This window comes from Sphaeramia orbicularis, chromosome 19 (assembly GCF_902148855.1).
Source record: "Sphaeramia orbicularis chromosome 19, fSphaOr1.1, whole genome shotgun sequence".
Classification (NCBI taxonomy): Eukaryota; Metazoa; Chordata; class Actinopteri; order Kurtiformes; family Apogonidae; genus Sphaeramia; species Sphaeramia orbicularis.
In genome coordinates, this window is record NC_043975.1 from 26,298,781 (window position 1) to 26,326,751 (window position 27,971).

Here is a 27,971-nt window from a genome sequence, read left to right on the forward strand (position 1 = left end):
CAAACTGTCACCATGGTGTCAAGTTACATCAAAAACTAAAACTGCGGTTGTAGCGTAATGGAAAGTTTCAATAATAAATGCCTTATTTCATTTAATCATTATAGTCATAAAACCAGTAGCTATTGATTTAACTTATACATTTTTTTTTAACAATGCAAGTATCCAATGAAATATAGCTATAAAATAATTATGTGTGGACATTTTTTTTTCATATTATTCAGTTTCTCAGTTTAAAATGCCCAATCATTCTTTTTTTTAATTTCCCAACTTCTACCACTGCTATCTAATTGTAAAATAATGACGATGATGATTATGATGAGGTTATGTATATAGCACACACACAAAAAAGAATAATATCCTCAAAAATAAAATACAAAACAGAGTGCATAAAATCATGATAAAAGGGAAAAAATATCCATATTAAAATTATTTAAAGAATTTATAATACTCCAGACTTACGTGTGAATAGACTTAATGTGAGGCTAAGGCTAAAAGCACATTGATAATCATGTGGTTAAATGAGATGATCAGTGGTTCTCTGTGATTCCTCTACATTGTAAATATATCTTTTCAAAACAGTCAGTTACATATTAAGATATGATATGTTATACCCAGTGCTAGAAGCAACTCACTTTTTCTTTTGTCTATTTGTGTTTCAGATGGTTTAGATAGAATATGTTTTTAGTATTTTTATACCATAGTCTAATTAACTTAATTTTGATTGAAGATTATTTCTATTATATTTTACAGACAGATATATTTTATGTATATCAATGCTGAGATCTTGAATAAGCTTTTCGTGCTTGATTGTAGGATTGTTTTCCTTTGATTGCAATATGTCACATGGATTTTGAAAAGTGTTTATTGTTTAATTGATTGATTGATGATTTATATATATTTATTTCAAGCAAGTAAAAGTAAAAAAGACAAAAAAGAAAAAACATAATAGAAGTATAATACTAAAGAGAGACAAAATATGTATATATATACATATATATATATATATATATATATGTGTGTGTGTGTGTGTGTGTGTATATATATATATATATATATATATTTACACAAATACACGTAAATTCATATAAATATAAATAGGCCTATATGTAATCTATTAGATCTACACTTAAACATATCTATAGATAATTATACAAATAAATCAGATTTATTTTGTACATTTCATGCTGAGAAGTGAGAAGAAGTAGACATTATTTACTTCCATCCCCATTCTGTACTCCTATATTCCTTAGTCATAAATACATTCCAGACTGGGATGTTAAAAATTGTGATTTAAAAATGTTCATTTATTTTTACATTTTTTTTATTAGTTAACCACCCAAACTCCTCGTACCTTCCGATGGGAGAACAGTATGCTCTTATTTTGTCGGCTTACCCTTCACTTCCTGTCTTACCTTTGCGTAATTGACGCAGGGCTTACCCATGTGCGTACAGTCAGCGGGACCTCAAACATTTACTGTCTTTGCCTTTGGATCAAGTTTTGGGAGGACAGATAGGACTTTAACGGTATTTTGTGATCTTTGTGAGGTCAGAAGAGCCTTTCTTCTGGACTCCCACACCTCTTGAGGGTTTCCACACCTCTAATATGTGGACATTTACTAACATGCACCAACACAAGTTAGTGCTGTTTCTTGGGAGGAGGGGACTCTACAAACCTGGAGGAGTCTACTCTGTGGTAGCGTATTATCATGGTACAGGAAGCCTTCTGTGTCCAGGGAAGAATAGCATCAACCCTGCAGTGAAAAGAAGACACAGGGGATCAGATCAGCAGAAACCTTTTGGATCTAAGGGGTGGCACGTCCATGGCAAGTCAATTCAAAAAGTGTGGAAAAATGAGATGCCACTGTTGAAGAATCAGAACCATAGAGAAGGCAGCAGAGTCTCATCTGAACTCCAGAGACTGTCTCTGGAGGACGTCACTACTGCACAGATGGAGAATCTACAAACACAGAACTCAGCAGTGGACTCTAAAGGGCAGAACTATGAGGTTGTTTTTGGTGTCTCTCCTTGTCTCTTGGCTGTTATTCAGGGAAGAAGAAAGATTTATAGGCTTTATGTGAAAGATGGTGAGACTTCACATAGAGCTTCTGTTGTAAAAGTGTGTGAGGAGGCTCACAAGCGAGGGGTGCCAATCCAACGGGTCAGTAAAAAAGATCTGGACAAAATGTCAGGAGGGCGTGTACATCAAGGAGTGTGTCTCCAAGCCAGCCCGTTGTATTATCTGAAAGAGGAGAGAGAATTGAGGCTTAATAGAAAAGACCAAAACATCCCTCTGTGGCTCGTTCTGGAAGCTGTTCAGGACCCAATGAACCTGGGAGCCATTCTGCGCTCAGCCTATTTTCTCGGTGTGGACAGAGTTGCCAGCAGTGTTTCCCACAGCTGCCCATTGTCCCCTGTGGTCAGCAAGGCCAGCTCAGGTGTCATGGAAGTGATGGGAGTTTATGGATATGGCAACCTTGAACATATGCTGAAAATGAAAGCGGCACAGGGCTGGGAAGTTGTTGGTACAGTCGGAGCGGAGTCAGTGGAGTCCCATGTTTCCATCACCCAGTGTTCAGAATTTGAAATGACCAAACCCACATTGTTGTTGATTGGTGGTGAGGGGGAAGGCTTGTCCCGGAGGCTGCTGTCTCTGTGCCAAACCCTCATCACCATCCCAGCAGGCAGAGAACTGTGTTCTGGAATAGAATCACTCAATGTGTCTGTAGCTACAGGTATTCTGCTTCACTCTCTGCTGTTTTCCAAGAGATGTAACAGATAGTCACCAACACTGCAAGGGCTAAGCTTGCAATCCTTTAGCCTCATGAATAGATTCTTGATATGAGTACATTTTATGGCATTTTTTTATGTATGATTATGTAATTACCTCCGCCAAGGAGGTTATGTTTTTGCCAGGGTTTGTTTGTCTGTCTGTCTGTTTGTTTGTCTGTCTGTCCGTTAGTGTGCAACATAACTCAAAAAGTTATGGACAGATTTTGATGAAATTTTCAGGGTTTGTTGGAAATGGGATAAGGAAGAAATGATTAAATTTTGGTGGTGATCGGGGGTGGGGGGGGCCCACGGGGGGGGGGCCACTGATCAGCCTTGGCTAGTTGACTAGTTGAATTATAATCTAAACATAACTAGAAGGGCACACTGGTTAACCAGGGGATAACATGACAACAGTTCTACTCTCTGCCCCCTTTTTATGGACGTGCTCTGAAATGTACTGTTTAAAATGTATACATTTATCTAAAATATATCTGTGCATTTTCTTTTGCATAATATCACAGACACACGGATGGATGGTGACACAAACAAGCAATGATCATGTAACTTCGTCAACAGAAATAACAAATATAATAATTAACCTTTGGAATAAAATATTGGATTACATTTGAGTTGCACAAGTACTTGTTTCAAAGTGTTTTTTGTGCCCTGGGTCTACATATGGATATTGTGTAAATAATGCATAAAGTGGAGATTTAGAAACCTTTTAAACCATCAACTTCTACAAGAATTTACACATGGTGGCTATATTAAAAAAGTTATCTGGCTACATTCTAGACTTATTCTAGTATTTATAATTAACATAATTTAGAAGAACTTTAAAGAACAGACACCCAACTAATCTGTGAATTAGTTGCAACAAACATCTACAGCTACAAACAAATACGTGAGGGGGGTGCAGAGTTACACAGCAGACACAACATTAGCACCTTTCCTTAGTGTACTAAGGAAAAATGTCTTAGTGAGTTTATCTTAATTCTTGGTTTAACTGGACTGGTTCAGCCCTTTGAAAAACGTTTTGTCTCTCATCCAAGTGACTTCTTCAGTTCTGGCACCTGGTGGGGGAAACTGGATTTCCAAACCTGCAGGGGCAGTGGGCTCTGCAGATGTTAATCCATATGCCAATGAACTTAAGTGTTAGGGTCGTAGAAAGGGTGTGTATCTGGGGATAGGGTCATTGGTGGGTTAGTTTCGGGGTCGTTGACAAGAAAGGTGGTGTCCAAATCCTTCAAGGGGGTTTGCTTGGCTTCAGGTTAGTCCAGGTGTGGATGGTTGTTAGTTGAAAACTGTTTAGAAATGTTATTTAAAATGGTGTTATAGTTTTTTTTATAGTGGTGTCTCAGACCACCACCTCTGTTCAGGGAAGGAGTTTCCACTTTCACAAAAATGGCCTCTTTGACTTCTCTCTCAAACCATTTGTCTTCTCTGGCCAATATCCAAGCATTGCTGTTCTTGAAGGAGTGTCCTTTTTCTTCCAAGTGAAGGTGGACTGCAGAGTCTTGTCCTGAGGTGGAGCCTCTTCTGAGAGACCCACACAAACGGCTACAAAAAGAAAGTTGTAGAAGGCCTGCAAAAGCTGGAGAAAGAAAAAAACATTTTCCAAATGAGAACCTACACAGATGTCTTTGTGAGTTGCTGAGTCAACCAGAACAGCTGTGAAGCAACTGGAGGAATGAACTCTGTTTCCTAAAGATTTCCTCATGCAGAATTTTAAAGATGGTGGTTGTGGGGTGTGTAACATGGGTGTTTTGTTTTGTTGATCTCTGGTGGCTGTGAATAATAATAATCCTATAATTTGCAGGCAAAGACTGACTTTACAAGATTTTCCATACAGCTATATAATCTGTAAAATGCTCATCCACAGAATCACCACTATAAACTCCAAGACTTAGTATGGGTTTCCTGGTTATTATATTTTATTAGATTAGATTAGATTAGATTAGATTAGATTAGATTAGATTAGATTAGATTAGATTAGATTAGATCAAACGTTATTGATCCCTTGGGTAGATCCCTCTGGGGAATGAAGGTTCCAGTAGCAGCACATCATTGTGTGTACAGTTAAAAAGACTTGGAAGATAGAAAATAAATAAATAATGAGTATTTCTTTTCTGGTCCCCTAAACTGCATCATATTTACTAAAACTAAAAAGAAAGTCTTATGATATTTAGAACTGGTCAGGAAGGAAATATCCCACCTGGTGGCAGTATGCACCAGCAAAGCTCTAAGCCAGTGTCTTTCATGAGAGGGGAAGAAGAGTGGCGCACACAATGCATTGCACGGCTGAGAGGGGTTGTGTCTCCTGATTTTCACGATAAATTTCCAATTCAGTGGAAACTTGTGAAAAGCCAGCCGCGGACTCGTTGCATTTTCCTTTGCTTATATTCATACACTGGATTTAGAGGGGAAAAATCGTTGACCGGAAACGTCGGCGAGTGCTCCAACTTCTCCTAAACATTGGATTACACAGTTACGGCTGCATGAAGGAGCTGCCCAGCCCAACGGGGGCTTGGCCGACACCCTCGTTTATGGAAATCGACACCGAGGCTTTAATACGTGGGCCTTGAATTTTTTCTTTGTAATGGAGGTGGAACGAAAGAAAAGTTTCCTGTGAAGAAGCGAGATATTGTTATTGTACGGGTGCTTGGTTTTACACGACTGTCGTATTTCCCCTGCTTCCTCTAAAAACCAGAGATTTCTGCGTGTAGCTTAACGTTAGCTGGCTAACAGCTGGATCGGCTAACGTTAGCTAGCTACAGTGCTAACGTTACGTCTTTCTTTTGATGTGATACGAATTCAACCATTACTATCGGCCATCAACATTTCGGGAGGAGAAAGATTAGCCCTATTGACTGCGTAATGTTAGTTAGATATTTGATGTACTGCCTGGCTCATTGATATCTCTGCACATGCTTTAAGAATATAGTTTTATTCTTAGTATGCTGGGTTAGTATATTGTTGTGTTTCAGGTTAGCTGTATACATGCTATCCAAATGAGCAAAAGCTAATTGTCTGGAATTAAAACTGTCTAAATGTTACCCAGTAGTATAATTTTGTAAAATGGACAGCGCATTTCACTTATTAAATTAGGATTAGGTCATTTTGAACAAAATAGCTTACACACAACGTTAACAAAATCCTGTCACGGCACCCGGTGAGTTAATGTCGCATATTTGGGTTATTGGCCTTGCTAACTGGCTAACGGTTAACATTTTGCTAACAGGCAAATAAATTTGGCAGCGTGTGCAAAAATTAAGGAAATTATAGATGTAAGAGTTGTGTATGTTAATGCCAACGTTGATGTGATTTTCATTTTGGAATTGGTGAAATAGGGATTTGACTTGCTTTGTCAGTAACGTAGACTTGTCTTTTTTGTTTACATGCGTATAACTTATTTGGTTGTCGGTTGAATTTCGTGGTAGCTAGCTAATGTTAGCTCTCTAGACAGTCAGCTATGTCCTGACATTTATACATATCGTTGATAGTTTGTGTTTCTGTGGATCTACTTTTCCGTTCAGACTCATTGAAATGACACTAAAATTTCGCCGAAAGAAAGGCACGGATGCCAATAGACTGTTGTCAAAGGACGGTAAATAATAGCCACTGGTTTCATTAACGCCATTTTAACAGGGGCTCCTGCGAGGGCCTGTGTGGTGGTGTTTTATTTGTGGTTCGGTGTCTTCCTCACTGAACCAGGACTTGAATAAAGTGCCTTTGGTGTCACTGGAGATACGATAAGAGGTGCCGTTTGACCATGGAAGGTCCGAGCCGAAGCACTGGATTCAGACAGAGCCGACGGTCCCGTTCACAGCGCGACAGGGAGCGGCGGAGGAGGAGAGTGGACCTGGCTGAGGAACGGGCCACATCCCTGTCCTCAGGCTCCGATCGAGAGGCTTGTGGGACAAACAGTGTCCGGGGTCCCGGGGGTAGAGAATGCCGGCCTGGTTTCGGGAGACACAGGCCTCCGCGTCGGAGGAAGAGGGAGTCTGTGTCCTGCGAGGAAGACATCATTGATGGCTTCGCAATTGCAAGCTTTATCAGCTTGGAAGCTTTGGAGGTACGCTCTGTCTTGTGATTTTGTGTTTTTACACGCTGTCAATTGGCAATGACGATTCTAATTCTTTGCTGTCATTTGCTGAGTTGATTTGCATGTATTGACAGCAGCAGGATTGTGTGAGCTTAATAGTTCTCTAGAGATCTTTCCTCACCTCATTTTACGCCACTCTTCTTTAAAGTCAAAGGTGTGAAAAGATTGTAGATTGAACTCCTCAACTCTGACACTATTTCTTGCTGGGAGAAAGCAATCCACTCAAACCAACCCCAAACCCCAAGGCATCCCTCTGATGGGTTTTGGAGAAGCCTCAATTATTCATGTTCTAATTCTGTGAGGTGTTGATGATCTGCCAAATGGCAATTCAACAGCCATTGAAAAAAAGCTAAGACAAAAGAGACAGTAAAAGACTTAAGTATATTACTCCACAGCCTCAGTTATTTTCATTAACACGGGGTCAGAACTGTTAATTTAATACTCACAACAGATTTGATCAGTTCATTTGTCATTTCATCAAGACAGGGCAGAGAAATAAATTGGCATGTGGATTCCAAACCCAGGAATTGGTTTAAGTAAATTTTCTTTCATTAATTTAGTTGTAGTGATTAGCACAGTAATTTTAGAGCCTAGTAGGGGGTGAAGTGAGACCCGGTTTGTAATCAGATAAAGAGAAGAAAAAAAAAAGTGTATTAGCTAATTCACAGTCAGATTTTATTTGCCTCATTACAGGAAATCAAATCATGTGTCAATAGGTTACTCTGAAAACCCACAATTTTCCCCAGGCAACCAGTTTTCATGAATCAAGTTGTTGAGTAAATGCCAGCAATGATTTTCCGTTAATATCTGAAACTGTTGTCTGACCGGGGAAAATGCTGTATATATCAAATTTGGAAGTATTAATTGCTGGAATGTGTCTTCTTGGTGTTCTAATTTTTTGTTTCTTTACAAATCTCTTACAAATAAATGTATGACCACAATTTGGCCAAACACTCAAATTTATTCTGTTTTTAAAAAGAATATAAAAAGTTTAACCAGTTTGACTGTTTTTTCACCTACTAGCATGAGGATTATTTAGCAGTGAAAAGAAACATCACTGCGTCACAGATTTTGATTCAGCTTCAAATACTCCTTTTAAGTCATACATTTTAAGTCATACACAAGTCTTATGTAAAGAAAGCAGGGCAAACAAATTTATTAAAACTTGGAAATAACATACAAAACACAAAATAATGAAAACATACCCCTGATCTGAGACATGCTGATTAGTACAATTCAAGAATGTAATACAAGTTCAACAAAAGCACAATGTGTAAAGTAAACTTGGCATTCATTCTTTTAAAGTCATTTGTGATCACACAGTGTCTGTAACAATCACAAAAATAACTCATAGTTTTTGGCTATAGATAAATAGAATCTCAATTATTGTTACACCTGTGTGTGTAACCATTTTGTTTTCTTTTTCTCATCAGATGGACTGCTCTCTGAAGCCCAGTCAGCGCACTGATATGCTTGGAAGAAGGAATAAAGGGAAGAGAGGGCCAGAGGAAAATGGTGGAGGTCCACTCTCAGAGCCTGAGGAAGGACCTCCTCACAGTTACTCCAGTAGCTGTTGGAACAAGGGTCAAAATAAGAGACGAAAGATAGATGACCAGGTGAATAGATGGGCCATGAGTCTTGTTATGTGCCAGGTTTATGTTTGTACAAGTGTTGCCATTGCAATCCTGAACATACACTTTAAGACATGACTAAAAATACAGGAGGCATATTGTTTTTAATTGTGCTGCTGGATATGATGCAAAGTTATTTGAATTTAAGTAACATTAACAAAAAAGATAATTGACCGCTTGCCATTCTCAGAGATGCAACAGTGAATCAGTGTTTGTTGTGACACATTGTTGACTTATAAGTAGTACTATACAAAGGAACTTTATTATTATTATTATTATTATTATTATTATTATTATTATTATTATCATCATTATTATTATCATTATATTACTGTCACCACAATTTAACCAGAATCCATATTCATAGCTGTTTAGTCTGGTTTCAAAAAGAGATGTTACATTTTTCATTGATTTAGAAGGAAATGGAAGCATCCTGAAGATCATTGTCTTGTATGACCATCACCTGATTAAAACTATTAAACACACAGAGGTTCATCAGCAAGGAGTCAGTGCTGATGAGTGTGAAGATCAGTGGAAAAACCATGCAGGAACCCAGCTGCTGATTCATACTTAATCAAATAGTTGTGTTTACATTTCTGTTATGCTGCTGACCTGTAGCTATATCCTGGCAGTGGAAGATTTAGGAAATGATCTGGTGAAACAGGTTTTCATACACATGTTGACACAAAATCTAGCAACATTTGCAAACCAGTACAAAGATAATGTGAGCACATGGCTTTAAGTCTTTTCCTAATAAGGTTATTTTTTTACATTTACCTGATGCATTTTTATTTCAAAAACCTTTGGAACTAATATTGTTTACTGTTTTTCTTCAGGGAATCCCTCTGGAAACTGGTTATATCGTAAGTTCCGCGTATTGTTTTAATAATTGTTCTGCTATAAAATATTAACAAAGTCTTAATGTTATTGTGCTCCCCTAACATTTTGCTATGTTTATTGAATGTTATAAAACTCAGTGTACTGTTTATCAGTAGATGGAAAAAAAAACCCATGAATACATTTTTTTCTCTTTCTTCTTCAGTGTGACACTGAGAGTGATTCAGGGGATAAGGTGTGTATTGCTCATTTGTTGGCTTTCCAATAAGATGCAGTCTTTTAATATTAGGCAAACATTTACAGTTCTTTGTTTACACAACTTCTAGGCTTCTGACAACGACATGGACCCAGTATTCACAGTCAGCACTAGGAAAGGTATGTGCAAGACATCCTGTCCTTTTCTTTTTCCTGCTGCTTCATATGAAACAAACTGGTGTGTCAGACAGTAGGGTTATCAAAAGGTTATATTTAGATGTCTTTTGGAAATTAATGAAAAATTAGTTGGGTATCTTGAATAGTATTACTTTCTGTATGACATTTTTGTCTTAAACTAGTTGACTAATTTTTGCAAGTGCTGAAGTGACCAGAAAGTACAGATTAAATGAATGATCCTCCAACTGCACTTTATGCTCTAGGAATGCATGCTTTTTAAGCTTATACACCCAAAAATTATAATACTGAAATATCGTCAGTAAATCAGTAATGAAAGTGGTGTATTTGCAGGTCAAATTACAGTGTGTAGGTTTAGTGATAAATGTCAGTTATTGGGCCTTATTGGGTTCTATTTCTTACCACTATTACTATTACTTTAAAGAGGCAGAAAATGTGACAGACTTTGTTCTTGCAGTTGTTGAGCCTCCCCCTTCAACCATGGGCACAGCTGTGGGCAAAAACTGCCCTCCCCTACAGGCCCGTTGTGGTGGCGTCTCTCGGTTGATGGTGACCCCAAGAGTATCTGGCCTGGAGCGAAGTCAGGAGAAAAGCTTGGAGCCTCATTTCCCAGAACCTGTTACTTCTTCTACCTCTTCTGGCCCTTTCTCTTGTCTGCCTTCCCACTCCCCAGTCACAGCCTCAGGCACAGTCCCCCGACCCAACCCCCTCACTGGGAACAGCAGCCGCCACCACAATGCCAGCCCCCCACTTTCCAAGCCCAAGCCCTTCCTCACTTTACCTGGACGATCACAACCCATGTACGGCATCAACAGGTCTGTTGAAAAGCAGTTTTATTGTAGTTTTCATTTTCTTTTTTATATGCCATTTTCAAATTTATCTCGTTTATATAAAATACATTTTTAACTGACTTGTTTGGTGTCTTTCTTGTCAGGAGCAGCACACCAGTCAAACCTGCACCATCTGCTTCAGCTATTGCATCTTCATCCTCCATGCGTCCACCCACGCCCTCCACCAGTGTGTCTCTGCCCTATGTCAGGAGCTCAGGATCCTCAGGGCCTCTCCGACCCCCATCACGAGCCAGTTCTGGAGCGCTGTTCACCTCCTCTCCTGGCCTGCCTCCACCTCCACCTCTGCTACAAGGTCCATCCCACTCAGCAAATGCAGGTACAAGCCTAAGGGATTTTACTTTTTACTATTGTTTGAATCTCCAGAGAACAGTCCATTTGACCTTACAAACAATTAATTTATTTTTTTTGCCCTTTACAGCAATGACTAGTATATTACAAAAATAAACCAAATATAGGGTTCCTCTGGTGGTTGTCTGGGTGTTTTGAGGAAGTTGTGCTTGTACTTCCTTTCATATATTGACATTGCAAGTATTGTATTTACAGTATGAAGCAGTGTTGTTTTACCTGGTATGTTGGTATCTTTCATACTTTCTTTACCTCCTTTCTTTATGTTATTCCTATGTATTAGTGTATTTTGTACGGTACATGAATGAAATGTTGCTGTCATTTTGATCAAGACCTGGAAGAAAAGATCTTGTTTTTCAATGCGACCTTCCTGGATGAAAAAATAATAAAGCATTGTGCACATTTCTTCCTATCTTGTTAGTGGTTCCCCTCATCACTTTTCCTCTCCTTTATCTTTGCAAGCACAAAATTGAAATTCCCACTTCTTTATTCCACAAGAGCGTGAAGGCAGACGCAGCGTCCCTGGGGCTGAGAATAATTCAGCAGCTGCAGGCCGTTCCACTCCTGGCGGTCCATCGGCATCCAGTTCTACACCTGGATCGTCAAGCAGGACGTCTCAGAACCAGCCCAGCATCCCGCCCCTGGCCTTCCAATTCCATCAGCACAACCACCAGCATCAACACACGCATACGCATCAACACTTCACGCCTTTCCAGTATCCCCCAGCTACTGCACCACCTCTGGTGAGATGCTCTCTACTGTTAAACTGAACATCTGTGTAATACTTGAAATTCTTTCATGACTGGAATGCAGATTGTATCCGGTTTGGAAATGTTTTTAATCCACACAATGCTCTTGTCTTTCAGTTTGAGAAGTATGCAGGCAAAATGGATGGGCTGTATCGACACCCTGTAAGTATTTCATGTTAATTTACTGATTAAGTTTGTAAATCTGAAATAATCTTAAATCACAGAAGACAACATTGAAAATACAGTTATAGACCTCATTAAATAATTGATAAATAATCAAACAAAAAAATGTAGATAGCAGTGTATTTGGAGAGATGCATGAGATAATAGAGTGGAATCTTAGATGTGTGTGTGTGTTTTATTACTGCAGTTCTACCCACAATTCCCGCCGCCCTCAGTGCCGAGTATCCAGCCTGTGATTCCTCCCACTGGGCCTTTCAGCTCCCTGCAAGGAGCATTTCAGCCAAAGGTGAGAGTACCTATTATGTATTTGTATTACTTGATGCAGGCATTTTATTAGGTCAGTTTGAGGTTATCTGCACTGAAAGGCAACCCACAGGAAGGAAGGAAGGTCACATTTCTTACAGTGTTCAAATTCAGGGAAATGTATCATTTTATTGAGTTTGGTGTCATGTTTGATTTTTGATCAGTTGTCCATGGTATTATATCCCCTTATATCTGAATTAAACTTGTACATTAACTTAAGTCATGTTTAAAATAATTTTTTTCCAGAGCCACCTCAGCGATGGCAGTTAAAATGGTTCCCGTGATCCCACATAACTTTAGAATGTCATCTATTGCTAATTCTTTGGTTATTGTTTTTATTTCAAGACTACTGGTGGCAAAAATTACATGTTTGCATTCTCACCTCTAATATTAGACATGATACAAGGATTTATAAAATTATCATCTGTAGTTCTACTCTTGTTAGCTGCCTCAATCCTTTGACATTTTTCTGACCTGCTAGCTTTGTGTTTGATGTAAAAAAAAAAAAAAAAAATTAATGACATATGTTTATCACTTACAGCCTTGCACATATCTGTGGTTGTTGCTGATGTGTTGTGCTGTGTTTGACAGCCTCTTGTCCCTCAGGGAACTGGTCCTGATATAACAGCTCGACTTGGGGTTGTGCCTCACCACCTGCAGCCCAAAGACCCAAGGGTAAGCACAGAACCCTTTTCCCAGAAAGACCTTATTTAGACAGAAAGGTTAGACTAAGATGTGCTGCAACATGGGCCTAGTCAGTGCAGTAAAGAGTGCAAAACTATCCCTGATGAAGAGTGAGATGTGTTGATTAATTAAGTGGTTTTACAATTCTTTTCTCTTGTAGCTTACTGATCCATTTGGGACATCGTTGAAAATCAGTAATGTAAGCAAAAACAGATGTTTTGTATCCCTTGGCTCCTCAAAATCTTCAGCCTGTTTTTGCTTTCTCACTGCTTCACTCACTCTTTGCACTAATCTCACTTGTAATCTTCACTGCTACTGGTCTATTCTTCGCCCTTGCACACCCAGTTAGATACTTCAAAACTTGAAGTTTTCATTTATAATGTATGATGTTGATCTTCCCTGTAATTTCCTTTCCTTCTAGTGCATTTTTCACTTTTTAATTCCTAAACGTATGCTGAGCACCAGTGAGTAACCTTACCTCCAGCTGGAAGACCCCAGCTTGTGGAGAGGTTAAACAAGTTCTGTGTGAACAATAGGCAGACAGAACATCTGACTCTGTGTGCAAAGGCCTCAAAGTTTTACATGCAAGATTCACAAAATAACATAGTAAAAACCTTTTTTTTGTGTGTGTGTGTGTGTGCAGAAACCAGGAAAATGGTGTGCTATGCATGTGTATGTGGCCTGGATGATTCTAAGCCATCAGAAAAAAGTAAAGGTATGTTTCATTTTTTTAAGGTCATCATTTTTAAGATTTTCTGTGAATGTGCATTTCAAGAATTGGAACAAAAGGAGAAGAGCGAACACAGAAACTCTGTTTGAAAATGTCATGAAGTTATTTAAGAGACTGGTAAACTGTTCATCTCTTCCTGTCTTACAGCTAATGCAGGCTGATCCTCACAAGCTGGACTTCCGTAGTGACCTGCTGGCCCGTCTTCCTGGAGCTGGGGGGCTCGGCCCTCTGGGGCCCATAGGAGGAGCCCTGCCTCCAACTCATGACCTGACCAGACCACCCAGTCTATTCTCAGCTACAGGTGCATGCTTAAACCTCAACATTTTTCAATTTTGAGACGGTTGAAAAGAGTCTCTTAATTTTGCATCCCGAAAAAGGTATGCAATTGCTAGTGGTTGATACCCATAAAAATGCTTTCAGGGTTGTTCCATCCTGATGTTCCTTTTGTAGCACTGCTGGCAGTCACAGCATGATGTTTGCAGGAGTGTATAAGTAACTGGTTTGAAAACGCATTACTTTTTAAAAACATACTCTTTCTTTTCTACAGGTGCAGTTAATCCGTCCTCAGCTCCTTTCATCTCTCCACCAACACCCCACTCTTCTTTCCTCACACCAACACATTTGGGTAAGAATGCTTTAAAAAAGCTCCTCTTATGTCAGCCAGATTGTATTAATCGCTTGAATTTGCCCATTTCAGATTAGGTTTCCACCCTATTAGAAGCTGGCACATTCATAACTAAAGAGAAAATTATTAAGGAAACAGTTAAGGATTAAAATTGTTCATCAGATAGGATTTCCTCTACTCTTTTCTTTTATGGAATGTCTACAAATTCCTACAAGTCCCTCTCACTGTAGAAATTCTGAAGCTTCACTGCTTTTATTTCAGTATTAGTGCAGTGTTTCTGATGTTTACATGTATGAATACTTTAGATCCATATGGTCGCTCACCACCCTTTACCCCCCTGGGAGCCCTGGGCTCTGGTGCCTTTGGAGGACTTGGCAGCCCAACACTGGGTCAGTGTCTTATCTCTTCTCTTGAATCACATAACAAGAGCCATTTTAATTTATTAAATATCTTCATAAAAGCACATTTAGGCTTTACTATAATAACAGGTTGTCATTGATGTAAATGTATAGTAAAGAAAAGTTGACGAGAAATTTTTTTTAAAAAGTCAAGAATGAAGGTGGTGTTGGTGGAAAACAAGTAGTCCTCTTCCCACATGGCAGTATACATTTTTTAATTACAAAATCATTAACACGTCCATTTGTGTGGGAATGTAAAGTAAGGGTGTATTTACACTTGGAAAGTCCTTTGGTCTGCTTAATTGGCTGACTTTATTTTTTTTGTTTGGGTGGGATCGCATTCTCATTTCACTTTTTGCTAGTGGACCAAAATGTGTAAAGAGAAGCACGCATATGACCAACTGAGCTGGCACTGGACAGAAAAGTTGGGGGCGGGGTGAATCAGATGGCGGGTGTTGATGAAAACAAACATCGAGGTCCTCCATTGACCAAATATCAATAAGACATTCAATCTCCTCATTGCTTCACGTCTGTCCACAGCTCATGGCTGCTGCTATGAGCTCTGGCTACCCATGTGACTCGGCTACTTCCAGTTTTGTTGATTACCCACAATGCCACGTAGCTACGGTGGCTCATCAAGCACAAAAAGGCGCATGGTGCCTTTGTTTGTTTCAGCTCATGGCCGGTTATATTCATACCAGAAATGAACCGGCCCAGAGTCCGTTTAGAAATTGGTCCACTTGTTTGGTTCGAATCAGAGTTTGCATATTCGTAATCACACCTAAAAAAAAAAAAAAAAAAAAAGTATAGACTTTCTAGGGAAACGAACTCTGGCCCCTTTAAAACGCACCAAACAAAGTAGGTCTGAATACACTCTAAAACACAAATCTCCACATTTACATCAATGCTCTCTGCAGTCACCTCATGAGAACATTTGGTGAGCTTGTGCCTTTTACAGTTGCACAGATCATGCTTGCTTTTTTGTTGAAGTCTTTTCCAGAGTTTACACACTTGGAATAAAGCATTTCACACTATGATATATTCAAGTACATAACCATGCATACACTTTATGCCACAATTGCATTTTCAACCTGGCATCTTTGTCTGCGACGGTTGTAGATGTTACATTTTGCGCTTACAGTAAGTTTAGTTTAGTTTTTTTTTTTGTTTGTTTTAAGTATTTATGAGGTATGTTACATACTAGTGGTATCTATTTGTACTGTTTATAATTGAGATTACCATATATAGCAGTTACTTGCTTTTTTAAATAAACTAATAAATTTGGACAATATATTTTCATTTACATTACTGTGATTTGTTTTTCCATTTGATTTGGATTTCAACTTGAACTCTTTATTGGTCTGCAGCTGGCTCTGTATTTGGCCCTAAAGACTCACCAGCTAGTGTGGTTGGGGGCTTGTCCACCCCCAATCATCACGACCCTTGGAACCGCCTACATGGTGGACCATCTGGGTTCCCTGCTGGTCCCAGCTGGGCTAAAGGGGCTGATAAGAGAGATGACAGGGATCGTGGAAAGGACACTGAGAGAAGAGACATCCCCCACATCAAGGATGAAAAGGACAGGTATGACTTGAGCACTGGTTTTCATACAGATGTTTTTTGTAATGTTACTTACGAAATTCTATTTTAATGTTTACTGTTGCAATAATGCAATTTTTCTCCGAAATGTTTTGCATGTTCTTTTGACATTCCTTCAGTACAAATGCTGTGCCTGTTATGTTTTGTAGAGACAATATGCTGTATGGCCGGCAGCCTGTGAGAATGTCTCCAGTTGGCCCTGCCTTCAAACCCCGCAGTAGCACTCCAGTCTCCCACATTAATGGCCACAGCAGTGCACTGGGTGGAAGCAGTGGGCCTATTGAGGACCTGACACGCAGTTTAAGTAGGGACCGAGATCGGGAGCGAGACAGAGATGGAGACAAGAGACCACTGCCAACAGTGTCTTCAAGGGGCCTCCCCTTGGCTCTTCATCATTAGTAGCAGACAGGGAAAGACCACGGTCTTCCTCTTCATCTGTGCTTACTACTCCTCCACCTTCCAACCCCTCAGCTCCATCTCCTTTGGACCTGTACCCCCGTTCACTGGCCCCATCAGCACACAGCCACCACAACGAACCCTCACACTCCCAAAGAGAGGGCAACCCCCCTGCTTCCTCTGCAGCTTCTGCCACTGTCTCCTCTTTGTCTCAGGGCAAGAAGTCTGACCGGACCACAACACCAGTTTCCAAACCCCCCCTGCTTCTCCCTCCAGTTAAAGTCAAAGAAGAACGGAAGGAGGAGCCAGAGCATATTCCCATCTCACTGCCACCTCCTATAGCCCCCAACCACACTTTTGACCGCCCTAACAGCCATCCACACCACCCTAGTTCTGGTACCCCTTCCTCTTCCTCTCTATCACTGACTCCAACTCCTGGTGTTCCGATCCCGCCACCTACTCCAAACCCTTCTTCCCACCAACATCTTTCCCTGCTGGAGCGATCAAGAGCCATTGATGCATATTTGGGGAGTGCAGCGGGTGCTGGAGGATTGATAGTGGGTCCGGGAGCTGAACGTTTTCACCACGGTCCCTCACAAGGACCATCCCAAGGTCCCCACAGCTTCACCTGGGACCCCTGGAGGGAGCTGGCAGCTCAGCAGCAGCAGCAGCATCATCATCATCACCACAGAAGAGAGGCCTTGGCACTTCGACCAGACCCTCACCTAGCCCTTCGATCTGATCCGCATCTGGCACGGCTGCTCCAGCATCAGCGTCTCCTGGAGGCAGAGAGGGTTGCAGCAGTAGCAGCTGCAGCAGCAGCGGCTGCACCTCATCATCCTCCAACATCTACCTCTAATCCCTCCACTTCTGTTGTCCGCCAGGAGTTCAGCCTCATGGCCCATCCTTTTGACCGCCCTCCTCAGCTTGGACCGCCTGGAGGTGGGCTTATTGATGAGGAGCAGCGTGCCCAGATCTTGAGGGAAGACTTTGAGAGGGCACGTTACTTTGGGATGCATCCACACCTCCCAGCTAGCTCTCACCTCTCAAGCCCCTCTCATGCTGCTACTGCCGCTCACCTGGAACAGCTCCACCCTGGCCTGCTCTCCCATCCACTTCCTCCAGGAGCCTCTGCTGTTTCCCAGCACCATGCAGGCCTCTACTCACGTCTGGGCCCATTAAACCCACATGTTCCCAATGGTATCCTGGCAAAGACCCCTGCGGGTTTGATGGGAGCTCTGACAGTGGGGGCACCTCCTCCTCTCATTCCGTCTGTAACCAGTCGGTCATCCACTCCTCCCCGCAGTTCAAGACTTGGAGGGGCAGGAGAGCTGGCACTGTACAGTGCTCATAAAGATGGAGAGTCCAGATAGTAGTGGGACAACACTGGAGGAGATTAAGGGAAATGTCAGGATCACTGTGCTGCTCTCAACCACCCACCCCACCTCAATAGGGGCATATGTGATTGGCTGGAGATGGTAGGGAGGGAAATGCAAGACTCATCAGTGTGATTTCAAAATTATGCCCAATGGTTCTATCAGTGCAATCTAAAGGTACATGGTTTCTGTGCATCCTTGGTGTATTTTTCTTTTATATTGGCTGTTTGTTAATATAGTAATCAACAATGAAAGCTATAAGAAGAGGCAGAGGACAGTTTCTTCATGTCAGGTGAATTATTATCCATGCTCTTAAGCAAGCCTTTTTCAAGCAGATTGGAAATGACTTCAAGAGAGATGTACACTTTGAAAACATTTAAGGGTTCATCCTCTGCTTGGTTAACTCATGGGTTGCTCCTGTAAAGCCCTCTTCTGCATAATCAAGTCTGATTAGATGTTGTGGACAAGGGCCCAAGAAATACAGTGATAAAGTGGTGCTTTCTAGTTTTGTTTTTGTGTCTTTTTGTTATTGTGAAAAGACAGATTACTGAAGAGACCATATAAGTTTAGTAAGCATCGTACCTCAGTTTTCTGCTTTACCCAAAAATCTAACCCCAGATCCTCAGCTTCATCACCATGCCTTTGATATGATTTCTTTTGACTTGTTTTTGTTTTCAAATGATGAATGGCGAAATGAACTGTGCTACACTGTGTAAGTTAACACAGTATTTTAGAGCTTCCTGTTACTGTTTCCCAGTCTCCTCTGACTATATGAGCAGGACCAGAATATAGTAGTCTAGAGAAATTGCCTTTGTAATTATTATTCTTAACATTAATTATCTTCTATAATGATAAATATATTCATTGTTATTATGTTATTTGTCATTGTTTCAGGTATCAACCAGTACTCTCTCCCCAGATCGTAACATGTTTTGAGTCACATAAGAGACAAAGCAAAAGGCTTGCTTCACAGAAAACTTTTCAGTGCTTGTGAACATTAAGCCGTATTCATTGCAACCTCTGGCCTCTTCAAGGATCTCATCTATGACTTTATTATAAGAGGCAGGTTTGCCTGTGTGTCATTGGTTGTGTGTGTGTATATCCATCTGGGACTATGGGAGCCTTGTACATTGAACTGTCAAGTTGTTCATCAAGGAAAAAATAAGTTATATACATGGATAAGTGGGACATATGGTGAAAAACAAAAAACAAAATAAAAATATAAGGACTTGTGTCAAAGGACAACTAGACAGTGGGTATACTGAGAGGGAAAAGACTGGGTCAATTATTTTAATATGACCATTTTATACCTTTCAAAGCCCTCCCCTAGAGACCACAAAGATTAATTATTAAATGAATCGTTGTTTACTCTGTTGTGTGGGTCTTTTGTTCTGAACTTTTTCTTCATACCATCACATTTTCCACTTAATGAGCAGTTCTACTTTATTGATCTGAATGACTTAATACAAAAATTGACAAGTCTTTCAAGGTTAACTCACTTTATCATTCTAAAATGAGTTAACCTTTAAACGAGGAATTCTGTAATAGAAACATTAAGTAAGGATATACTGTACGCCATCATTAAGAATCAGTAATGAAAATTAAACTATGCTGGTGGTATGCAGTAATATACCCAACATTTTTTTCATGAAGAAAGGAAAGAAAGTATTCCATGATTAAGCCAAATAGATCAAATAAAATTACTACAGTAATTAAAATACAACACTGTTGCCTGTGAAGGTGATACATTTCTGCAGCTTAAAAAAAACACGGCTACAGTCGGGGGAAAAAATCTATTAAACGGAGCTCTTTGGACAGATGTGATTTACAACGAAGTAATATAAAGATATCTAATGTCTAAACACGTCAAGTATCAGAAGTATCACATTTTCAAGTGGCGCGCTCTGGCTTATCTCGCGAGATTTCACTGTTCTGTACTTTGTCAGCAGCAGCGATACTCCACCATTTCGCTGCGTAAAGTCTCCTCCCCGCGACCGCTACATTCTGCGCCGAAACCCAGTCTCTCCCGGTCCGTATTTTAACTTCTTCCTACAGACCTAGTGGTACCTCGTTGGGTACCGGGAGACAGTTTGGATTACTAGCATTACGGATTGAGTACGATTTTACGCGGATGACGGCTCCTTCAACGAGAATTTAGTAAAAGAAAATTGGTCGGAAATTTCAGGTAGGTGGGAACTTAAGATGGCGGCCTTGAGAGGGAGGGGGGGCAAGGAGGAAGTAATGGGGGACTTGAAGGGGGTAACGACTAACGAAAGGACACAAAAAGATTGCATTTCATTTGGTTGTATCTTCTGGAGGTACTGTTTGGAAATATACTAACAGTATTGTGGAACATGACAGAGCACTGAAATGCAAAGCCATTACATGGAACATATTTCATTAAAAACGTGTTAAACAAACTTAACGACAATTGAACCAGTATTTTCTATCCGTCACTGCATAAGAGCCAACCGTGGGGTACTGTGCCCCCCTAAATCCCCCGTATAATCATTGCAAAATTTATATGGAACTTTGTAACATTATTTTTTTGCTCTTTCATATTTTTGACCTGAAAACAGTCGCTTCCGTTGCCTGTAACTGAATAATTTTAATGCATTTATTTTCGCATAAAGAGATTTGACCCCACGCAGTGACGTCACAAATGATTGTCCCCTTCTGTAGCGCATGCAGAAGCGGGTTTTAATGCGACTTTTCAGTTGTTTTGTCTTACTATGAGTAAACGTATAAAATGTGGCGACAGAAACGGGCTTTTTGAGCCAGGGTATTACATAACTGCGGGTGGGATGGGGCGCCTGCGCATCCAATGAACGCACCCTACTAACTCTTGTAGCTTGCTAGTTAGCAGGCTTTCCTGTAGTGCCACCCAAGCAGTGTTATTGTAAAAGCTAACGTTAGCTACCCAGCTAACTACCCCAGACAAACCGGCAACGTTTGGCGCTAACGTTATTCACTTAATTGTTTGCCATTTTACGTGGAAGACTATTCTAATATTGTGGTTTTAATGCCACTCTCGAGAAAGAATACGAGGACGACATCTATTTGATCTTTTATCTTATTTACGTCGCCGGCGCACGTCTCGTGAATAAAGACACAATTTCCTAAGTGAGATAACGTTATCTCCAAGTACCGATGGTTATCACTGTCCACAACGAATAAACGTTGTATTTAGGTGTCTAAAATGAATGACTGGCGGCCCGCGCTCTTGGTCGCCGGCTGTTAGCTTGAGAGCGCGTGCTGCAGAATTCTTAACATCTTCCTGTGGCGACTGCAGCAAAAGCAACTTGGAGCTAGCCAACGGAGCAGCCTGCTTGTCCTGCTTCTGGGAGTATGTCTCTTACTGCCTAAAGACGTTAACAACGGCAACAAAATATACCATCCTCTGCTGGCCACCTTGTTGATTAGCCTAGCCATCTGCGTGTTGATGCTGTTCTCGTGACGTGACATGTTACTCACCCCACACATTGTAATATTTTTGTTTACTAATTGGAAAACTAATGAAAATCATCAGGTTTTATTACTGTCATGCCGAGACATAACCAATAATATGAACATATCAGTGTAGTGTTGCAAGCCTACTGTTTTGCTATATTATAACTTAGAATACATTTGTGAAGTGGATAGAGCATTGTAATAAAGTTACTAACGTTCCTTTTTTTTTGCTTCTTCAGAATATGTGGAGGGGATCCTAATTTCAGCATCCTGGAAGTAGAAAGCACAGAAGATCTGTGTCTCACACCACAGACAGGTGAGAAATTGTTGCTTTCAGGTATTGGCCACTTTAAAAAGTGTCGGATAAAAGCTGTGACATGCTTAGCTAAATCAAATTTAAGGCTTTGACTTGGTTTTTTTTGTCACATGAAACCCTGGTTAAGATTATTTTTTATGTTAGAAGTAGTGGTGAACCATGGCTATTTTCCTGAAAAACAAAAAACAAGTGAGTCGGATGGCTAGTGGGTGGTGAGAATACCATGTCCTGCATTTTGGGAGAAAAAAAAAACAGACACAGTCTCCCTTAGAGTTTGTATTTGTGCTGAGATTATTTTCTATTCTTTGTTCATATTTTAGCTTTCAATAAAATATGCATGAGTCAAACACTTTGTTAACCACCTGTTATCCCCCTGCAGGTGCAGTGTGTGGCCGGAGCAGCACAGAGGAACAAAGCTCTGGGGAGGAGGCGGTGCGGCAGCGTGCCTCTCCGGCTGTGGATGTGCTGGGTGGCAACCCCCAGGCTGCACAGAATGTGGCTGGGGTGTCACCTCGGCATGCCCCGCAGCCGGTCGCAGCTGCCCCCCACCCAGTCCCTCCTTTTACCAGTCCGTCCACTGTGCCATTGCTGGAGGGTAAAGACTCTATGTTCCTCAACACGGAGAAAACACCCCATCCACCTTGCCTGAGACTCTCCCGATCAACGCAAAAGACAACCTTTCAGAAACAGGACCTACTGCGGAGAGTGTTGCTAACATTGCAGGAACCTTGTCAACATCCTTTACCGAGGACTGTAGTCACTCTCTTGAAATGCAAAGGATTCCAACACCCCTTTGCCATCCTGTATCCTCAAATATACAGATCAGCAACACAATGCAAGAGTTGCAATACGGGTCACAAACAAATGAAGAGAAAAGCCACTCAAATAGTCAGACAAACCAGAGTGAACCAACAAAAGAGGTTGATGGACTTGTGGTTTTCACGGGGTCAAAAGAGAAAAAATCTGTCACGTTGGAATATAGACAAGAGACTGGAGCCAACAAGGAACATGATGGAAAAGAGCACACAGACGGAAATTTTATCTCACAACCCCAATCTAAAATCTGTTTCACAGCTTCATTTCCTTCTGTCCCACAATCAAGTGTTGAATCTAAAGTCCAAGACACCACAGAAATTAGAGCTATGGAGCAAACTGACCACAAACAACCTGGCAGCCAAACCCCATCCTCAAACCCTGCAGAGCAAGAGGGTGGTCGCCAGAACTCAAATTCGCCTCTTCTCACTTTACCCTTATTTAACAAAAACGAGAGGGAACAAACTGACTTGTCAAAATCACAAGCTAAAATCGTCAGGGAGATCACTGTTGATGCCAGAGAACTACAGAATACAAATTCAGTGGAATCTCTTGAGATATTTGAGAATGTTGAAAAGGCTGTTGACACTTCTCACAAAGAAACACCGCCTCCAACAGCTGAAGTACTTAAGACCTCTAAGACCAGAGAAATGCTTTCTGGATTATGCTCCTCTCCTGTTAACACAAGCTCACTGTCAAGCACCACATGTGACAGAGGAGATGTTAATGTTCAAATGATCTGCCATCGCAATGAAGGTGTGCAAGTGGAGAGTAATGTTAGTCATGGCCACCTCATCAACCAACTTCACAGTGCTGCTACAATGCAGCCAGAGTGCTCTTCCATACAGGAGACTTTGTCAAAAGCATCCCCTTCCCCTCTTATGGTTGAAACGGGCTTAGTAGTGTCACTGCAGACTGACCAGGTTGTTGAAGCAGGAACATCGTGCTCCTCTGACCAAATTCCCACAACTGAAACGCCATTGATTGCGCAGCTTGTGCATTCTACTGATGCTCAAGAAATTGTGGTTGTCAGAGAGGAGGGTCCTGTAAGTGGGCACTGGTCAGAAATGCATTTGAATCCAAGTTACCTGCTTCAGCAGGAAGATGGCAGTGTTTGTGAAGCTGCCATTGTCAATGAACTGAGCACTGAACTCTCTACTGGACAAGCAAAGCTGTATGGGGAATCTGTACAGACTGATATTGACTTAGAGTCACAGGCTGTGGAAGTGTATGAGTTTTGTGGCTTGGTGGAGGAGGTTGCTGAGGAAACGGTATGTGCCAGTAGTAGTTCACAGATACCTCACTCCCCAGGCTATGAGGTGAACTTATTCAATGCATTACTCGACAACACTGATGATTACACTGTCAAAGAGGACCTAGATTCTCATCTTGAAACATCTATTCATACAGTTAACGAAAATGACAGTGTCATAATTTCCCAGCAGCCCATACCATCATCGCTGGATACAAATCAAATTCAGACTTGCTCTAAAAATAACTCCCATACTTTGTCCTTGCAAAACACAAGTGTAGCAACTGTTGGACAGCATTTGATATTAGATGCTACCCAGGCTGTTGAAGTTGCTAACTCAAGTGAGGTTTGTTTAGTTGAAGTAGCTGCTCTTACATCTAATTCATTCACTGTCGAGCAGGCAGACATCAGTGCACAAACTGTGACACCTCGTTCACAAGCTAGTGCAGCAGTCACAGACCTAACAGATGTGAGTGTTTCTCCTGTGAATCAAATAGATCCTCTAAATCAGGAAGCAGAAGTAACATCATTATCACTCATATCCCCAGTGCAAGTAGTTACTGGTGAGAACACAGGGATGGACTCATCCATAGCTGTTTCACTGCATGATTTGGTAGTGGAAAACCAGCCATCTCCGAAACAGTCCTCAGGAGTCACTGTTGTAAGTGCCACAAAACCTGAGGACTGTGTTTCTTCACATGAAGAGACCAAAGAAACTGCTTCGACAGAGGCTCCATTACAGAATATTCAAAATGTTGTGACCACAGAAACTCCACTAGATACCTTCTGCTCTCCTCCACCTGCTGGTAAGATAGATCCAAAGCTGCTCCTCCTTAAACCTGGAGTGACTCCTGTCTTAAAACATCCGCCCTCCCTTTTGGCACAGATGTCAAAGGAGCAAAATGCAGCGGGCAACCTGGCCAATGCTCACAGCTCTTGGCCTGGTACAGTGTCTGAAGAGTGCCTTTCCCAGACTGTCTCAACAGCAGACTCAAGATGTACGGCTATGACTCAGACGCAGTGCTCTGTCAGTAAAACTTCTCTAACAGCTCCCAACATTCAAATACATCAGCCTGCTATGAGCAGTGAGGTCACAATCCAAATTCACGAAACTGCATCTGTCACCCCCGCAACTTCAAAAAGTGAATCTGACACGGTGGCCTTAGCTGTTAGTGAAACAATTCCTCAATCTCAAATTGTAGACAATACAGATGCCTCCCCACCCAGTAAACCTCACAGTGCTAATGTAGTCCTTGCACCTTTGGAAAGGGAAAGTACAGCTATAGTTTCCATGACCTCAAATGACTCTCTCAACCAGCCTGACTCTTTCCTTGTTGAGGAAGAGAGTGAGGATATGGAGCAGGACGAGACACTTGGAGAAACCGAACCACAGGAGGCCACTCCAGGACAGGTTAGCAGTGCAGAGGAAGGCAGTGACGAAGACCCTGAGACTGAGAAAACTGAATGTGATCTGGCATCCCCCAGCTCTCCACACAAGGTACATTTTTTTTATAGAGATTCGGAAATAATTGTATAAGAGCATTGTATCGAAGTGCAAGAAAATAATGTTCATTTGTTCTGCAGGCGGAAAGATTGTTGAAGTTGAGTTAAAAATCTTTTTTCATCATGAGAACAAGTATTTAACAGCTATATTGAAGCAAGCAAAGTGGAAATTATGTTGAGAAATAAAGTCTTTAACTCTGCGTCTTGTCAACTGTTACACTTGAATATTGTTTAATTTCTCATAAACTAGTGCTGGCATGTCTATTATGGTTTCTTTTTATGATTTTACCAGTTATGCATGTAGAAAGCCTGAATGTGACTAGTCAGTATTTTTATTATTTAGTTAGTTATTTTTAAGTTGGCTGCATGCTAAGCCATGTGTGTTTTCCAGCATGGGCAGAGCAGGACAGACAAAAAGGCACTGTTCCATAAGGTAAGTGGTGGTTGTCAGACACCCAGATAGGCTCTTTTAGGAGTATATCCACAAGCGCATCTTTGTCAGCCACTGTCATTCATACTAATGAGAGGGTTTTGACTTGAGGAGGATATTTCTGACTTTTGTCTAATGATGGAAGTTCTGAACAAGTCAATGGTTGATGACCAGTTTTGTAATTCTGAAGCATGTTCAGATTTGCTGCTTAGTAATTAAGGCTTGTTATAACCAGTTTCACGCATAGGATGTCATTTGGGAATATTTTTCTGTGTTTTCATTTTAAGATATCCTTCTAAATTTTCTTTTCGTCCCTCATCCCTGGCTTTTAGGTACGACAGTGGATTGCAGACAGGGTTGCAGTGAACTCCTCCCCCGTCTCACCATCAACGTCCTCTTCCTACCCTGGTCAATCATCCACCGGTGACTGGTCTACCCCACGAAGGGAGAAGGCTTCTCCTCTGAGAGGTCCGCATGGCAAGTTCGTTTCTCCTTCCTCTGTTGGCTACAGTTCCTCCTCTTCCCCACCAGATCAGAGTACACCTCAGCGATCCCGTGGGGAGCGTCACACAGACATGGCGGAGTTAGCTAAACATGTAAGTATGCCTATATTTATTATTATTATTATTATTATTAATAACATGGCTTTATTGACCCACTAAATATTCACATTACACTAAAACTGTTTCCACACAGTTCTTTTCTTTTTTGAATATCAGGCTGTCTATTGCTTCCTTCAGTTTTACCCATTGTCTTCAGACTGCTAAGAATAAGAAATAATAAATTCAGCACTCAGTAATTGAAATTGCCAAAACAAACCTATTAAATAGTTGAAAACCGCATGTTCTGACTTAGGCTTGATGGCAGAGAGTATAGCCCCTGTGTAGATGGTGTCATTTAGTACGCTGATGGCATGTTTTTCTTAGAATAATAAAATAAGTATGCATGTTATTGTGATGAAACAATTACTATATAAATTGGTGTTCTACAATCTGTTGTTCATCATGCTACTGCAAAATGATCAGTAAATCAAGGTTTCATTTGTAGTTTAATTCTGATTTAAGTTCTCCGTTATTTTTGAATTTGAGTTGCTCTTTTTGTTCTTTTCTGTCCATTTCTAGTCTTTGCAAACAGAGCTGGGAGGTGTTTTACTGTTTGTAACTGACTGGATTTGATCAGTATAATTTTTCTTTCATTTTTATGTATTTGTAGAAACTGCAATGGGTTGTAGACACTTCAGTATATGTAACAGCTCTACAACAGCAGAACTTTTGGGTCATTGCAATATGATGGCAGACACATATTGAGTGGAGTGGTTATTGTGTCTAACAGGAAGCGGACATAGAGCATCGAACTCAGGCACTCAAGCGAGAAGGCTTCTGGTCAATGAAGCGTCTCACTCGCTTGACAGAACCACCTCGACCAAAAGTTCACTGGGACTATTTGTGTGAGGAGATGCAATGGCTTTCTGCAGACTTTGCCCAAGAGAGACGGTGGAAGAGAGGGGTGGCTAGAAAGGTACGATCTTGAATTATTTAAAAAAAAAAAAAGCATTTTGAACATGTATAGTTAGAATCGTAAAATTCTGATACTTTGAGAGTGTATTTTTAGCTATTGCTGTGTAGCATCAGGTACTGTATATTTTTGCTGACTTCATACTAAAAGAGCTTCTTTTGTCACCATTTCTGTGTTGTATTTGCTGTTATTAGGTAGTACGGATGGTTATGCGACATCATGAAGAGCTAAGGCAAAAAGAAGAAAAGGCAAAGAGAGATGAACATGCCAAAATCAGGAGAGTTGCTTCTTCTATTGCAAAGGAAGTACGGGCTTTCTGGAGTAGTGTTGAGAAGGTACAGCTGATTCACTAAACTAAGCAAACAAAACATTCTGGTTGTGTTTAATCTATTGAATGTGACATGGTACAGTCAAGGTTTGATTGAATACACACACACACATACACACACACACACACATATATATATATATATATATATATATATATATATATATATATATATATCGCAGTAGAGATTGAAATCCAGTAGGATTCGTAATCCTACTAGGACAGATAGGAATTTTAGTTTGACCTAGGACAAACTAAAATTCCTATCTGTCCTAGTAGGATTACAAATCCTACTAGGACAGATTGAAATTTTAGTTTGTCCTAGGACAAACTGAAATCCTATGGGTTAGGGTTAATCTTCAGATCCTAATTTCTTGTAGAATTTCAATTTGT

At 40.8% G+C, this 27,971-nt stretch overlaps 3 protein-coding genes across 6 annotated transcripts in view; all 3 read left to right on the forward strand.

The window, feature by feature from the left end:
• The first annotated feature begins 1,432 nt into the window (after nucleotides 1-1,432).
• mrm1 (mitochondrial rRNA methyltransferase 1 homolog (S. cerevisiae)) lies at nucleotides 1,433-2,961 on the forward strand. Its single transcript, XM_030121822.1, has 2 exons — nucleotides 1,433-1,563; nucleotides 1,594-2,961. The coding sequence occupies exon 2, from the start codon at nucleotides 1,604-1,606 to the stop codon at nucleotides 2,777-2,779; it is 1,176 nt and encodes a 391-aa protein (XP_029977682.1). The 5' UTR covers nucleotides 1,433-1,563; nucleotides 1,594-1,603; the 3' UTR covers nucleotides 2,780-2,961.
• A 2,068-nt stretch (nucleotides 2,962-5,029) lies between these two features.
• On the forward strand, nucleotides 5,030-19,339 carry fbrs (fibrosin). Its single transcript, XM_030121819.1, is given in 19 exon segments — nucleotides 5,030-6,844; nucleotides 8,308-8,490; nucleotides 9,342-9,368; nucleotides 9,548-9,577; nucleotides 9,669-9,717; nucleotides 10,190-10,547; nucleotides 10,667-10,899; nucleotides 11,427-11,671; nucleotides 11,795-11,839; nucleotides 12,048-12,146; nucleotides 12,770-12,838; nucleotides 13,008-13,046; nucleotides 13,491-13,562; nucleotides 13,725-13,878; nucleotides 14,125-14,202; nucleotides 14,508-14,591; nucleotides 15,968-16,184; nucleotides 16,349-16,547; nucleotides 16,550-19,339. Coding segments are annotated over 19 exon segments (3,903 nt in total). The 5' UTR covers nucleotides 5,030-6,541; the 3' UTR covers nucleotides 17,969-19,339.
• Nucleotides 19,340-19,934: 595 nt separating this feature from the next.
• Nucleotides 19,935-27,971, forward strand: part of srcap (Snf2-related CREBBP activator protein) — a 28,630-nt gene continuing 20,593 nt past the window's right edge. For 2 of the 4 annotated variants that reach the window (XM_030121496.1, XM_030121500.1), the window contains exons 1-7: nucleotides 19,935-20,156; nucleotides 21,661-21,737; nucleotides 22,117-25,300; nucleotides 25,697-25,738; nucleotides 26,068-26,331; nucleotides 27,068-27,253; nucleotides 27,445-27,585. In XM_030121496.1, the coding sequence (XP_029977356.1) occupies nucleotides 22,508-25,300; nucleotides 25,697-25,738; nucleotides 26,068-26,331; nucleotides 27,068-27,253; nucleotides 27,445-27,585 (3,426 nt within the window). In that variant the 5' untranslated portion in view covers nucleotides 19,935-20,156; nucleotides 21,661-21,737; nucleotides 22,117-22,507. Of the gene's footprint in view, nucleotides 20,157-20,666; nucleotides 21,318-21,660; nucleotides 21,738-22,116; nucleotides 25,301-25,696; nucleotides 25,739-26,067; nucleotides 26,332-27,067; nucleotides 27,254-27,444; nucleotides 27,586-27,971 lie in introns of those variants that run through there. The other 2 variants (XM_030121498.1, XM_030121499.1) reach the window with 2 other exon arrangements.